Source organism: Alosa alosa, chromosome 2 (genome assembly GCF_017589495.1).
Source record: "Alosa alosa isolate M-15738 ecotype Scorff River chromosome 2, AALO_Geno_1.1, whole genome shotgun sequence".
In the NCBI taxonomy this organism is placed as follows: Eukaryota; Metazoa; Chordata; class Actinopteri; order Clupeiformes; family Clupeidae; genus Alosa; species Alosa alosa.
In genome coordinates this window covers 8,086,491-8,102,602 of record NC_063190.1, presented here as the reverse complement: position 1 = coordinate 8,102,602, position 16,112 = coordinate 8,086,491, and the positions used below count along the sequence as shown (strand labels likewise).

Sequence of the window (16,112 nt, the reverse complement as noted above, 5' to 3'; positions counted from 1 at the left end):
CAGGTTCTTTGGAATTCCAATGGAGTCCTTTGGTGGCAGAGATGGTTCTTCTGGGTTATAAATGATTTTCTATTAGCCCCTACTGTATCAGTGTTCTTCAGTGGGACTAGGATTGAGAGCGGAGAGATGCTTTAGTTTGGTTTTCTAACTGTTACAAAACAGCAAGACACACAAGCAACTGACATGCTGATGGTCCATCCATGGAAAAAAAACAATCTGCCCAAAATGCACTGCACCAATCCAGATATTAGTTCTTTATAATCACATGTATGGACAGACTCTTTGTACGCTCATTAACAACAAACCCATGTTGATGTCCGTCCACAATGGCAAAAAAAACAAGATAATTCAAATAGAATAGGAAACTGCACATCCAGCTTTAGGCAGACAGCTTAATTGTTCCTGTGTCTGATTTAAGAGAGCTCTGCTGTGTCTCTGTGTGTGTGTGTGTGTGTGTGTGTGTGTGTGTGCATGGAAGCCGCACTAAGAGCCCGAGCGAGAGTGACTGAGAGACTGTGGAGATGGGGACAACGTGATGGGCTGTAATGGGGATGTTTGAAGCCGTCCAATAACTTCGCTCTTGTACAAGTCCGCCTTTTCTGGGGTGACTCCAAGAAAAAAAGGTGGGTGGCAGGGTTGGACTCAGCAGCATTAAGATAATTAGTTGTGATTGCTGCAGATGAGAGCACATTATTCATGTCATTTGCACATATCACACACATCGGATCTGGTCTGCGTTCCAGTAGAGAAGATAGAGACGGGAAGTAGTCGAGAGAAATGGAACAAAACATGAGGTGTGCAACTCATGCAACTGTGTATGTGCTTGCGCTGTGTGTGTGTGTGTGTGTGTGTGTGTGTGCGCGCGCGATGTTAATAAAATGGTAGGTATTAGCAGGACAATGGAAGCGAGTTGGTAAATGTTTTGTTTACTTACCCTGGAAATCCAGAGTTCTCACGAGAGCACAATGGAATTGTCTCTGCGAGACATTATGGCAATGAGCAATGATGCACGTTACTTTTACCCCTTGCATCCCATGGAAACAATCAAATTGGCGTATCTGATATAGGCACGCTAAACTGATGACGACAGCGCTGCAACGTTGGAGGTCAGTAAACATTGATCGTAGTGTTATCCAATTGCGTCAAAGTCCAGAATCATTCAGAGTAAACATTGGTCTAGTGTTATTCAATTGCGTGCAGTGAGATTTTCAAATGCATGCTTGGTGCCGCCCCTCGAGTTGGGCCATTACATTGTTCGTGACCAGATTCTAGATTATCAGAGTCTGGATCTGGAGTCAAGGCTATGGTTTACTCTGTCTAGACTCCACAAGAGACAGAGACAAATGGTGCAGAACTACGAATATACTACATGCAATTAGAAGCTATCAAACGAGGAGGTCGACATCAACATGTGAAATGAGCACTCTTCAAAATCCTATTAACTTGAAATCATTTTGATTTCACCTGAGGCTGAATTACATTCAGGAGCTCTAACCGGGATTTATGGTGATGTGCTGTGCTTCCTCACCAAACTTATGCAGGCATACGACAGGTCTGATGCTTTACTACTTTTAGCTAATGATGCATGGAGCCAAAACAGCGTTCCCTTACTGCCACAAATGCAATCAAGGGAAAAAAAGCAGAATCACTCGGTCTACTGTCGGCAGGGAATGAGCGCTTAAGGGATGCTGGAGTGAAAGACAAGCTGGAGATGATGCACTGGGGACTTGTGGGCAATGTTGCCAGGTAATGTTTCTTAGTGATGTTGTTTGGGTATTTTACCATTCATATTTAGCAATTTCTTTTCTGGACATCATCATTGACGAAACTTGCTGCGCTTATGATTGCCTGACAACATTGCTCAAACAATTCCCCTAGGTATCATCACCTTTAGAGGCGTCAGTTCATGGCAACCACACCCCTGGGTGGACCAGACAAAACAGGCTGAGCCGTCTGTGGTTAGCAACAGGTAATCTCTTCACAACCACGAGGGAGTGTTGAACCAGCTCGCTTCCGATGTTTCATGTGACGCCATGCCTTTGCACAGGCTGGACACGAACACCTGGGAGACCAGATCAAACTGGCCATAAGTAGCGGACAAGAACAAGAACATGAACACATGCAGAGTGGAAGAAAAAGAAAAAGAAAGGCAGGACCACCAGGGAGTTCGGGGAAGGAATGACTAAACGGCACCATAACGACTCTGCCCACCCGTCCGCCCACGACATTTCCACCATTAGTCGGGTGAGTCGGAGCCAACAGCTGTGTTCCGCTCAAACGGAGGAAATAAGAGAGCCACGGGGAGCGCCGGGAGAGGTCCGGAGAGCGGGCGTCTTCGATCGATCGATCAACCGCTGCCAAACGTTGCCAACGCAAGGCCCCGGTTAGACTCTCCTCCGACCTCCCGTCTCCTTAGCGTCCATTTTAGGATTAAAAGCTTGAGTCCTATAGCGCCATCACGCCTGTGACTCAGCCCAACAGCAGTGTGCCAACGTGGATCAAAAACATACAAAATAAAAATGGACATCGAGGGATGAAAAATTAAAAAAAGAACAGTCCTGGCATCTACTCTGCTGCTCGTCTGTCAAAGAAACTTCCAATTTCGCCATTTGGCAAAGCAGAGACAGTGAGTGAGTGAGTGTGTGTGTGTCTCTCTATGTGAAGATTATTTAAAAGAACCAGTGCAAGAGAAGGAAACTTGAACGCATGTGGTACTGGAAACACTGCAGTGAAACTCTGCCCACACCCTCCCACACACACAATCACACCGTGAGACATTACTTCCTGGGGTGACAGGGTGGGAGAGGGAGAGCATTCTTCCCCTCATCACCCATCTTCCAGGAGAAGAAAAGAGACAGACACACTGAACACCGGTCCATTCGATCCCCTGCATTGCAAATCCAGCCCCCACAGACACACAGGGAGAGGAGGCACATCCTGGGGCGATGAAAAGGTTAAACAGAGAGCAGACCGAACAACAACTTCCCCTTCCAAGTCATCAAGCCGACTGGTCTCATTTGCATGTAATATCCGGCTGGATGGAGACATATTAAAAATGACAGCCATTTAGAGGATGTGACCCTGTTCTGCAAAGGGACAGGGGGGCATGACTCGCATCCCATATGATGATGTGCACAGAGACAACGTCACAAATGCAGGAAACCCAAACCTATATAGAAGCATGACCCCCCCTCAGGAAAGGTGACCTATACTGAAGAATAGTGTCATATACATACACCACATATACCAGATCACATGGACTCACTGTATCTCTTGTACACTGAAGGGATGGACTACCCAGTCACAGCTGCTAATAACAAATAATGGTGCTTCTCACGTGATCAGGTTTTACATGGGAGAGCGTGCATGAGTCAAAGTGCCTACCCTTCCTGGAGCACTGCTCACTGTAGAGAGGGACAGAGAGAGGAGTGGGGAGTAGAGCAGAGGGAGCTGAGCTGAGCTGAGCTCTATGTCTGCCTGAGACTGCAGCTTAGACAGACAGCTGGCCTGGCCAGGGCCTGGGCTTGGATCGGCTGATCACCCTGCAGAGTGTGTCTGAGGGACCACGCTGGGCTCTGTTTGTGCGTTTGTCTCCAACCCTGTGTGTGCGTGTGTGTGCGTGTGTGTGTGTGTGTGTGTGTTCTGGTGTCTTTGGACTGAAATAAGTGCATGAGTCACACTGGCTAGGCAAGTGCAGCAGATATGGTCACGTTTTCTAACGCCGTACAACCGCCGGCCGTGTGGATGACACCACACATGACATAACAGCAATACAGACAGATGAACAGAGAAAGAGGAGAGAGAGAAAGAGGAGAGAGAGAGAGAGAGAGAGAGAGAGAGAGAGAGAGAGAGAGAGAGAGAGAGAGAGAGAGAGAGAGAGAGAGAGAGAGAGAGAGAGAGAGAGAGAGAGACCCCGTCTTGACAAGGCTCACGAGTCCTGACCTTGGGCAGCTTCCTCTGACAGCTGCTGCCGAAAAGCAGAGTAAAGGCACGTGGGTAGATGAGTAGACACGTACACGTACGAATAACACAGTGGCAAAAAACACGTCAGCCATTTTACTCCTGGCCATGAGCCTGAAGCCAGTTTAAGCCTTCACACATAAAATAGAAAATATATCAGTACATTTTATATGAACAGTGTTCTATAGTCCACTAGACTAAACCGTATTGTAATAGTTAAAAGTAGCCTATGCAAAACATAGGCAGGCCTAGTTGGTGCACGAAAATAAAATCGGCTAAAGTTGGGTGTTGTAGCATAAGACCATGAACAGTTACGTATAACAAAACAAATCAGGCATTGTACAGTAGAAAGGCTATTTGTATGGATGCCTTGGGAGGCTAGCGGAAAAGTGACTTTCTTAAACAAGGCCATTTTGCAGTCCATGCACTGAGACATTCCCACAGGAGGCCAGGACGTGTGGCAGAGGGAAGAGCAAAGGCACTAGAATCTACCCAATAATAATAAGAGCAGGATGCTGCTGCTGCTGTTGTTGTTGTTGCTATGGTGGTGGTTGGGGAGTGTTTACAAAAATATTTAATCAACCTAAGACTAAATTGGTGGTGACACACAACAGTGCATATGAAATTAGCTATTCAGCACAGATTAAACAGAATCTGAGATGGCAACACACACACACACACACACACACCTTTGAGAAGCAGGTAATTTTCAGTGCGACTGGAGAGTATGCATTAGGGCTATTTCCATGCCCTAGTTTCCAGACTGCCATAATGAGCCACCTGAAGCACCGCAATGGACACACACTTACACGCACGCGCACACACACACACACACACCTTGGCCTCTCTAACGAGAAAATGATCAGTAATAGCTTGCATCAGACAAGCCCCAAACCACTGGCGTGTCCCATCAGGATTCAGCCTCAGTCCTGCACCTGAGGGGTCATCAGAGTTGCTCCATAGCGGACTGTTCCACATCCTCAAATTACCCTGCGCAGCACAAACATGGGTTGACATGTTCAGGGACCAACTCGTCATATGCCATTACTGACAGACTGCCAGAGGTCAATCAATGGCCAAGTGCTGAAATCTTACTCTAGAAATGGGAAGGGAACATGTTGATGATACAGGACTGTGCAATAATGTCAACACGGAGTATGGTGTGTATTTTCAGGATTGAGGTTTTCTCCATTTCTTCACAACCGAAGCCCAAACAGGGTGTGTCACTTCATAGAGCTTTATGAGCTTTGTTCATGATGTTTGCTCAGTCCAACCAGACAGTGCGTCCATGAAAGTACAAGGCCATTTAAACTATCCAGTTAGAGTTTGTGGAAAATAGGCCTATAGCGTAAAAATGTCTTTCAAACCGATGCATGCAACGTTCTGCCTCTTTCTCAAAAAGAAGACTTGTACAGCAGTGGTGCATCTGTTTTGGTAAGGATTGGTAAAAGGCTTTTGAGTCATGGTCAACTCAACTGTTGCTTCTGCTTACAGTACGTAAGTCGACTACATTTCCTAATGCTTGTGTCAGCAGCCAAACAGACACATCATCTAACACCATCAACCAACAACTCACAAAAAACCCTCCACAAATCTCAAGAAAAAGAAGACCTGATTTGATAACTTGTTAAAAGAGCGAAATCTCTCACATGGTTTCAGACGCAGGCATGCACACACACTCGAAATATTCAATCTGAGGCCTAATGTTTAAGCAGTAATCAGATAAGGATTCACCAGAGGGAATAAGATAAAAGCCTCCCAGCTGCCTTCACTTCTTACGCTCTGTCTAAATTACTAATCGGGGCGTGTGTGTGCGAGGCCGAGCAGCTACACGCTCAAAAAGCCCCAGCCACTAAGGTCCTCATGCCACCAACTGAACGGCTGAAAGGAATTTTTTTTCTCCCATTGGCCGTGTGCTGCTGCTGCTGAATGATACTTTATCTCTTTTATTCCCAGCATGTCGCGCCATTTTAGGGCTAAAGACTGATAGCGCTGTCCTCTCTTCAATAGACCTCCTAGAATATTTTTCAATTAAATACGCCTTTGTGTTGCGCTGGTCACATTGATTTGGTGTCCTGCTGGCAGCGACCGGCTCTGAAACCTCAGAGGGAGCCTGTGTAGTTCTATCCCTTGAAGCCAAGGCGTGCTCTTCTGTTTGTGTTCGTCAACCTGATTGTACGTGCATTGCTGCATCACGTCTCCAATCGACATTACCCTCTCGATTCCCGGTTGGCCGACACCAGCCAACATTACGGCAGCCGCACTAAAGCACTCCTGATCTCTCGGAGTCACAACCCTGAATTACAGCGGCTTAACAATGAGATCATTGTTTGGCCGCGTTTTGAGCGCATGGTCCCTTTTCTGTGACTGGACACCTAATCCACAGCCAACCTAATTGGCTGAGTGACTAAATCTTCCACTGATGAGCGGCTGTGGCGACGTGCATCTCTGCGGCGGCTCCTGAGGTTCCTGCATGGGAGAGGCATGACTGCGACTGCTGCCGCCTTTGGAAGGACCAATCCTTGGCTCAAGCTCACTTCTATAGAAATCACTTAGAAGATGCAATCTGTGAATCTAGTGAAAGGCTGTTGATATTTGAACTCCAATTAAAGTTACACCACTCCCTTCTGTGCTTGTGAAGCAATGTGTTGATTAGGCTGGTGTTTGTGGCAATTCACGTGAGTATTGGGACTACGCCTATAAGAGTTCATTCCCACACCCACCCCCATTTTTTCTTTTCGATTCCAAGTCTGTCACTTTAAATACAATAATAGACTTGTCTGTTAAATACCAATCATCTTTTCATTTCCCGCTCACCATCATCCTGAAGGTCTGCAAACCTTTATTTCTGAGTCACTTATCGAATGCTACTCTGGAAGTGATGGAATACTTCCGAGTAAAAATGAACAGGAATACCTTGGAAGAGATTCAGCACTGATGAGGGAAAAAAATATGTTTTTGCTGTATGGAATAAAGGCCATGAAGCACTGACGTTACATTTAGAATTCTTTTTAGTGTGTAAGTGCATTCAACATAAACATGCAATTTGGAAGAGGGCACATCTCTCCTTAATGTATACTATCCATGTCTCTCCTTTGGTATGTGTAGAAATGGACAGAAGATGTATGTTTGGCCAGAGGCTGCAGCGGCCTGTGCGAGACTGGAAACTGAAGCATGTGAAGAACATGTTGGGTTCTGAAGCAAGTGTGATGGGTTCTGACCTGGAGGCTCTCCTCCTCCTTCACCAGGTCCTTCTGGGGGAACAGGTCCTTGGCCTGAATGTACTCCAGACTGGGTGGGCCCTCCTCACCCTGCAAGAGAACAGGAACATAGACCATTAGATTCAGACAAGACCGACAGACACACAGCCAGACAGACAGACAAACAAGTAGGCACTCTTTGAAAGACAAACTCACGGACACGTTATACTCACTCACTCAAACATATACACACTCACACACTTCTCCCAACACCTTCTAAAATGACCATAAATACACACCAAAACCTCCACAGGATATTTGAACAACTGAGCACACGCAGTTGCTCATAACTCGGCGGATTCCCATTCTGATTCGGATAAATATATTTAACCATGCCCCGCCACTGCCAGCAGGCTCTGGTGAGGAGCACAAGGCTGCAGCCTCCTCATGCGTGTGTGGCCTGTACTGTGTGGCTCTCAGTGGCTCCTCAGAGCGGAGCAGTGGACAGGGTGAAGGCAGACGGGGTGGAATCCCACGCACTCTCCTGCTCTGCTCTGGCCGTTTTTTTTTTTTTTATACTCTGGATGAAGTAGATGTGAAACGGGAGAAAGTCACGTTACACTCAGCCATGAATGTAAAGTGCTCAGCTGCACAGCTGTTGCTTAAGTCAAGTTAAACAACAACAACAAAAAAAAAAAAAAAAAAACATGCACACAAGACACTTTTTAGCCAACAGTTGCACACAGATGCAACGTCTAAAATCCTTCACAGAGAGGTTAACACACACACACACACACACACACACACACACCTGGACGCAGTCACAACCCAAATCGACACTGGACGGCTTTTGTGGAAACCTTCAGGCCATCTGTGCTGCTGCTCAATGTCAGCCATTTACATGATGGATACGGAGTAAGCAGCAGAGCTCTGCCCTCGCAGGTGGACATGAGTGGACGCAGGTGGATTAAACATTCACTAGCCAGGGAGCTTGTGCAACACTCCTGTTTCTTTGAAAGAGGGGGTGAAGGTCCTCGCCTTGGCATCAACGCCTGGCCAAAAATAAGAGGTGGGTACAAGGACGGAGCAAGGTCCACTGAGATTCTTTTTAAGAACTCTTTCAAATGTTTTCTTTCCACTGTCTCTAACTATTTTTTATTAAATTATGCTGCATCTTTAGACCTTATTCCATCTTTTCATTTCTCACTGTCAAAGCCGTATCTTGAAATAGCAAACCCAGGGCGTTTCAGCCGATTAGAAATTCTGAATACGCCGCTGTGCTTCATCCACCCCATCAATTATTTAAGCCTTTTGTCTTCAGCATGCATTACTACAGCTTTCCTGGCTGAGGCGGATCCATACTACAGACAGAGGAGATGTGTGAGGGAGGAGCAGTGCAGGTCCAATGGTCTCAATGTGCAGGTCTGTGTGTGCCCATAGCCCGGGCAGGAGACATTACGCACCCACACGGCAAACTGTGCCAAGAGGCGTCAATGTCTGATGAAAGCTGCCGCTGAGATCAAACACACACAGGCAGACAAACACACACATATAAACAAACAGGCAGGCAACCAATCACACAGGTAGACAAGCAAACACACAGAAACACACACACAGTCAGGCAGGCAGGCAAACACACACACACACACAATTAGTCATCTACCAGATAACGATTTTAATCGTTAATCAAGATTTTAATCAGTCCAGACAGTTCAAATAAACGCATAAAGGGGCTGTATGAAAGATTACAGCACCTGGAGACTCATTTCATTGCATCATGGAGTGCCTAAGAGCAGTGATTTGGAAAAATACAGTATATTCTGCAATATGGGTTTTATCATATTACAATGATTCATTGAAAGGCAGGAAAATGTCCCCAGAAGTACAAATATGTCTGGATGAGCACATTTCAACCTGTTAAAATGCAAATCACTGTCACAGGATGTACAACACCACAATACACAGATAGAGTCCATCTTGAGCTTGAGCTGCTATTGAGAGAGGTAACAAACTTTGGGCGACGTAATGACCAGCCATTTTTGCAGCAGACACCACACATCAAACTCAAAGAGCCGTGAGGCAGGAGAAGCTGATTCATCAGTCTGACGACGCTGTTGCTCAATCTGGACGAGGGCCGCCAACACGGGCCAAAGGGCACGGCCGCCGCCCGACAGGCCATTCTTCATACGCACGTAGGAATGCACAGAGACGCCGAGGCACTCAGAAACAGGCGGACAGCAGTGTAAACACTGCGGCCAAACATGCGTGCATTCCACCACTAAAAGGCTTTCGAGATTGCTGGGATGTTGACAGTGATGCCGTTACAGAGATGGACCACCTTGTCCATCCCGATTCGAGATGACGCTTTATTTTAAGTAAACCAACACTTCAATCAAAGGCCTCATCCCAAAGCCATCTCCTGAGCCAACACTGCATCAGGTAATATGCAAACAATTTCCAGAACTAGGCAAACAGACTGGGGCAAGAGACCTGAACAGCCTGTTCATGTCCTGTACAGTCATGTGAGGGGGGGGGGGGGGATCATACAGAACCCCACGCCCCTGTACCTGTTGTGCGGACCTGTCAACTGCTGAGCCTGCTGAGCCCCTCATCCGGCCGTCCAGACTCAAAGAGCGTCCGGCCCAGCGCCCAGCTGGAGGTCCACAACGCCTTGGCAGCAACAGATGTTCCTCCAGAAGCACGCCTCGTTAGAGCTCCACACACACAGACAGGAAGGACAGGAGGGGGGTGACAGACAGGGCACAGGAGGTGATGTCAATGTGGCCTGGTTGGATTGTGGAGGTTTTGCTTGTGTTGTTTTTAGGTATTCATTGATTTTTGGCGACAAAACCACCAAGAGACATATAACAATAGGTCACCAGAACAAAAAAAAATATATTTTCCTTTAATAATTGCTCCAATAAACCTTTGCTTGATGCAATCTTGCACCCCCCCTTTGTCTGAAAGCAGTAGTAAACTGGGCCTAAAGTTATTTTCTACAGACACACTCTGCAGTAGCTTACTGTGAATCATCTCAACCAGACATATTTATCTCAATAAAGCCGCATGCCTAAATCTCTGGAACTGCAGTCGGTATGATGGTCGGACAGAAAAGACGAGGGGGCGAACAGAGACCGAGACACAGAGAGAGAGAGAGAGAGAGAGAGAGAGAGAGAGAGAGAGAGAGAGAGAGAGAGAGAGAGAGAGAGAGAGAGAGAGAGAGAGAGAGAAAGACAGGAAAGGAAAGACAGTGCGAGATGAATCTTTTGGCGGGGTGGTTCAGTGCTGCCTGACGGAGCGGTGAGGCGGGGAGCAGGGCTCCTTCACAGTGGCAGCCAGATGGCAGTGAGTGAGTGAGAGGCGACAGCAGGGCGAGGGCGCAGGGTGACCTTGCAGAGAGACGTCCCTGCTCTGCAGCCATCGCTGGTGCCAATTACGCCCGCTCCTCAAAGCCCCGCACGCTGCTTATTATTCCAGTTTAGGCTCGTTTGAGCTTGGTGATTAGTGCTTTGTGTACTGACACACACACTGACGCAAGCGCACACACACACACATCGGTGTAAGAAGCAGAAATTTGCTTTATTTGGGGGAAATCAATGTTAAGAAATACAACAGCATGAGCCAAGATCCTTCAATCCTTCAATACAAAACCCAAAAAATCCTCCTCCCTGCTCAACTCCTATACAAAACTCCTCACTGCTTCTCGTCTGCCATTTTTTAATCTCCATCCCCCCTTGTGCTCCTCCTCCTCTCCTCTTAGGGCTTGTGCTCCTCCCCTCCTCTCCTCTTAGGGCTTGTGCTCCTCCACTCCTCCCCTCCCCTCCTCTCTGCAGCAGGTGCCCCCTCACATTCATTACTGTCTCCATGCAGACAGATCAGGGTCCCGTCGGCGGGCACAGACGCCAATGTGCCCCCTACCCAGTGTGCCTCTGCAGACTACAGGCTGCCCGAGCACCAGCACCTGTACCCGCAACATGGCAACTATTTCTGTCCAGCCAAGGAGAAAGATCGCATTAGTCCAGTGATCAGGCTACATGGTAGCAGTGTAGTGACAAACAATAGAAACCGGTGCCCATCAGTGAGCCACCGGTAAGATAATGACTGCAACACTGATTTATTTTGAGCCAATGGAGCAGTGAAAGGGAAATCGGACCTGTAGTGCCTGACTCCACCATTATTCCAAAGGGACAGTGCTCTAACATACACCCCTGTGTGTTTGACAATGCAGAGCCCTTGAAATCCCTAGAGGGCCACGTCTAGCCTCTGCCACTCCAGCCACCCCTGAGGAATGACCGACAGCAGGCACAGAAGAGGGCCAACACCTGTCATTCAGATAAAAACCTGACGACACACAAGAGATGGACCGGCGCGGGACTCGTCTGTCAGACGGCGACGGAGAGACTGTCGGGTTGAAGCGCTGCTCGTTTCCAGGGAGGAAAAACGAGACACGCGGCGCTGCCAAGAGGATACAGAGTGCAGCATGTACTGTACCGATAGCGGCGGCCGGCATCTATGTTTTGGTCTCATGACTCCATCACATAGCAACGGCGTTGACGGCGTAGAAAGAGGCCACTGTTTCAAATGGTGCTGTGCGTTTCCACTTGCAGGAAGAGCATCTGTCTGCCATTTTGGCGTCTGCACAGAATAACCATAGAGACACTGTGGGTAAAATGTGCCCAAGTTTTAAGAATATGGAGTATGGAGCAATACTTTACATCATTTGGCATTCTATTGTGTTTGCCATTTGTAAAGCGTGCAATTCCTGTTGGCATTCACTTCGTTTTTAAGCTATTATCTCCCAGTTAAAATGTTCTAGTCTCAGCTCAAGGGCAAACACAGCAGGGGAGAAAAGTGAGGGGGAAGTGATTGGGGTATGAGGGTTGTGTGTGTATGGGGGTGGTGGGGTGGGGGGGTAACATAAGGTATACTGTATAGAGAGAGGTAAAGGATCTATAGGAAAATCTATAGTGGTTTCTGAAGGCAAATTTCAAAAGTGCAATTCAGCTCAGCCAAGACAGCACTAAACACCTCCACTCCTCCCTGTCCTAAAGTGGGTCAGTGCTCTCTCTGTTTGTGTGTGTGTGTCTTAACAGTGTGTGTGCACACCAGTATGTGTGTATGTGGTGGTGTACTTGAATTGCAATCCTCAGTGCCTCAGGTGTGGGTGCAAAGCCTCGGTGTGCATAAAGCAGACAAGTAAATAAGGGCGCTGTACTCCCTGGGGTGTGGTGAATGAATACACAGTATACTGGAGCTGGAGATGACAGAAGACATGAGCGCATGTCAAGGTAATGAGCACATGTCAAGGTCATGTGAAGGCTGAAATGTAATTGAGGGATGTACAGTGCAGGGGAGTCAGCAGTGCTAATGAGCCTCACTCACTCACTCACTCACTCACTCACTCACTCACTCACTCACTCACTCACTCACTCACTCACTCACTCACTCACTCACTCACTCACTCACTCACTCACTCACTCACTCACTCACTCACTCCTCCTCTCTCTCTCTCTCTCCAGTGTCAGGATGAGATGCAGTGCTGGATCATGTCTCCCAGCCATTTCAACATCAGGAAGCTCAATTATGCTGCGGGCTGGCAAGCCTAGAAATGACAAAAAGGGGTGTGTACTGCTGGATTCCCTTTCTTTGAAAGGACTCTCTGTGTTTGAACTAGCGTCTGTGTTTCTGTCTATGTTCCCTGGAGAGCCTGACATGAACACTTAAACACTCCAGGGTTTTCTTTTTTCTTCTCTTTTGTCAGCGGTTGCTGTTTTTGGAGGTGTATTAAAAATTCAAATTGCCTGCGGAAGGCAGCCTCCTGCAGACACGACTGCACTACACTGCAGTGCCGGACCAGATAGGAAAGTGACGTAGAGTTGGTGTGGCCGAGTGGTGGATGGATAGATGATAGGCGATCATCGTCATTGGCGCCCATCATCCCCTATCGCAGAATGCTGAACTTTAGGGAGTGTGAAATGGTGGACTCCGTAATCCGTCTGCTCCCAACCATGACCTGGGGTCGGTGGAAGAGCACTGAAGGGAGGGAGGGGCTTCAGCCACCATCATCACCTGCCGACTACAGCCTTCCACACATCGCTCACGTCCCAAATCTTGGGTAATACAGTATGCGTCACTCTCTCCTGCTCTCTCTGTGTTCTCTTCCTCTCTGAGGCTGCATCTCTCTCTCTCTCTCTCCATGACTCAGGACGGGCTTGGCCGGAAGGATGGCTGGCAGCATCAAATTGCTTCTGAGTATCTCAGTGAGTGAGTGAGTGAGTGAGTGTGTTTTATTTGAGAGATTTGAGTGCCAACTCAGAATGCTGATATCCCATATTGTGACAGGGATGACAAAAAAAAACCCTCACAGACAATCTAAATAAAGATTCTTGAACAGCCCAGAGAAAGTTTGCCCGAGTAGAACAGTGAACAGTGAGGTTAGACTGCAGGAGGAGTGGGGAGCCGGATTAAGCAGCGGTGTGGAGAGACGTGGGGGAGACAGCGCAGAGCAGAGAGGAGATGGAGAGAGAGGGCAGAGTGCAGAGGCTGGGCACAGGCAGCCCGGTCCCCCAGGGGCTCACACTGCTCACGCTAGCTGGTGTTGGAGCTGTCTGTGCTCGGCTTCCTTCGCTAATTGAAAGCAAGTAGACTGGGGAGGATTCTCCACCTTTCAAAGGTCTTAAAGCGATAGTTGCCAAGGGAGCTGCCTTTATAAATGGAGGACTTGCACATTACATGACATATGAGCTATGTCCATGCATGTAAGACCAATTTGAACCAATGCTTTGGATTGCAAAGGTAGTTTGTTTTGGCAACATAAAAAGAGAACCATCATCTAGGTGACCTACACCCCTCCCACAATATTTGGCATCTTTTATTGCTGCAGACAGAAGGCCAGATAAATGCTAAACGTGAGGGATAATTATGGGGCTAGTGTGTCAGTGCCTGGCTTTGTAATACAAAGAGACAACAAAAATACAAGCCTGCTTGGTCTATGGGATGATTGTTTTGTGGCAAATGGTCATAGAGACAGCAGATGAATAGAAGGATAGTCTTACAGGGATATGTAGCCTAATAAATAAGGAAGAAGAGAGCACAGGGACATGAGTCTAAAGGACTAGTGATTTATTACCACACAGCTAGCCTACCCTGCGGAGCCACATTCTCAGAATGCCCATACTTGAGGCAGAGAAGGACACTCTCTCCCACACACTAACGTTCTGCACAGTTTAACACAGAGAGCTCCCACACTGAGCTGCCACTCCCGTCTGGGTGCGTCTGGATGGGTTGGCTGGGCTCTGGTGCGACGCATGGTGCACCCTGTGCCGACTCCCAATCTCATCCACTGTTCTTTATTAAATCCAGTTCTCTAAAATCCCCATTCATCAAATGAGCCGTGGAGGGGGGGGGCAGTGAAAAATAGTCCCAGAGCCAAACGTGGAGTCGGGGAACAGTTTGTGCTGGACACTCATTTTTGCTTCGTCACTCCTGATGTGCTGCACCCCTCCATCTCTCCTCCCCTCCCTCCCTCTCCAGCTCTCTTTCTGCACTTATTTTTCCTCTCTCATACATCCTTTGTATAGCCTCCGAATCATGGAATTGAATTTTTCTCCTTGCGTCATGTTTGATAAAAAGGGGGAAAGAATAGAAAAGGGCTCTTGGTGTCCTTGTAATTTTTCATGGTCTGATGTCGGCCGGATCAGTTCTATTTGTGAGGTCACAGCTTCGTATTGAGCCGTGTTTAGCGGGAGAGAGAGGTAATTTAATTCACTAAAACCTGACACCACTTTTTGAATCTTGTTCTTTTTTCTCCAAATAGCACAAGTCAGATTTTCCTTCAGGGATTAGTGGATGTATAGAGCGTGGGAGCGTTGGAATGAAAGAATTGTATTGTAGAGAGAGAGAGAGAGAGAGAGAGAGAGAGAGAGAGAGAGAGAGAGAGAGAGAGAGAGAGAGAGAGAGAGAGAGAGAGAGAGAGATACAAAAGAGAAGAAAAAGAGAGATGGAGAGCTGTGTTGAATTCCAAAGAGCAAGTACAAGAGTTAGGATTGGACATAGTATTCACTCCAGCCATCAGAGAAAGACACTCAGACACACATGCACACAGACGTCACCACGCCATGAATGAGAGAGTCTAGTTGCCATGGACACCGAGTTGGACTTTGTTCTCTTTTCTTCTGTAGTGGCGGAATCTTTGCCTTGCTCACAGTGTCACTCTGCTCAGTCTCTCTCATTTCTCTCCTCCCAGGACACAATTTGTTTCTGTCGCCGGCGAGGAGAGAGAAATTCACTTAATCTGATGAGAGCTTTGTTCTGGATTAAGAGCCCCTTCAGATTAGAGTGCGTTTACTCTACAGGGTTAGATGCAAAACGGTGTGTATAATAACATGAGGATATAAAGCGGCAATCTTTCTCCAAACATTCTCCAATTCTAGCTGTATCAGAAAGTAAAGAGAACATCTCCCCAAAGGTGTGTCTTTAAAAAAAAAAAAAAACACCTGAAAAAGGTAATTACAGCAAAAGAAATTCCCAAGACAAATAGAGTCTGGCCATGATCCACTGGGAACTGTTTCCAGTCATTGCATCGTAAAGGCTGTAGACTTTGAGTTCTTCCAAAACCATCGGACCAGCCAATAACCTATCGCCATTGACCACAACGAGACAGATATAGGCTACTTCGCCACTAACAGTGCAAGCTGATACATTAGGATTTTCCTAAACCCGTTGTCATCGATTCCCCATTCCTCTTGCTCTGGCTTCAGCTTCAATTCTCTGATGTTTGCTGGCATTGATACTCGGTCTGCATCGCTTTGTGGAGTTCTACCACTGCTTCCACTGTAGTAACTGTATCTCAAATAAATGCTTTATTTCAATATCATTCCTCTTAGCTACCCCCTCTGGTCCCTGATTGGTGGGTACCTCAAAACGGGCCATCGCGTTATCTTGTGCACGTCA

At 47.3% G+C, this 16,112-nt stretch overlaps 1 protein-coding gene across 1 annotated transcript in view; it reads right to left on the bottom strand.

Annotated features, from left to right (window-relative positions):
• Nucleotides 1-16,112, bottom strand: part of mtmr4 (myotubularin related protein 4) — a 38,821-nt gene that overhangs the window by 19,277 nt on the left and 3,432 nt on the right. Inside the window, 1 exon segment of the mRNA XM_048268777.1 lies at nucleotides 7,182-7,271. Within this exon segment, the coding sequence (XP_048124734.1) occupies nucleotides 7,182-7,271 (90 nt within the window).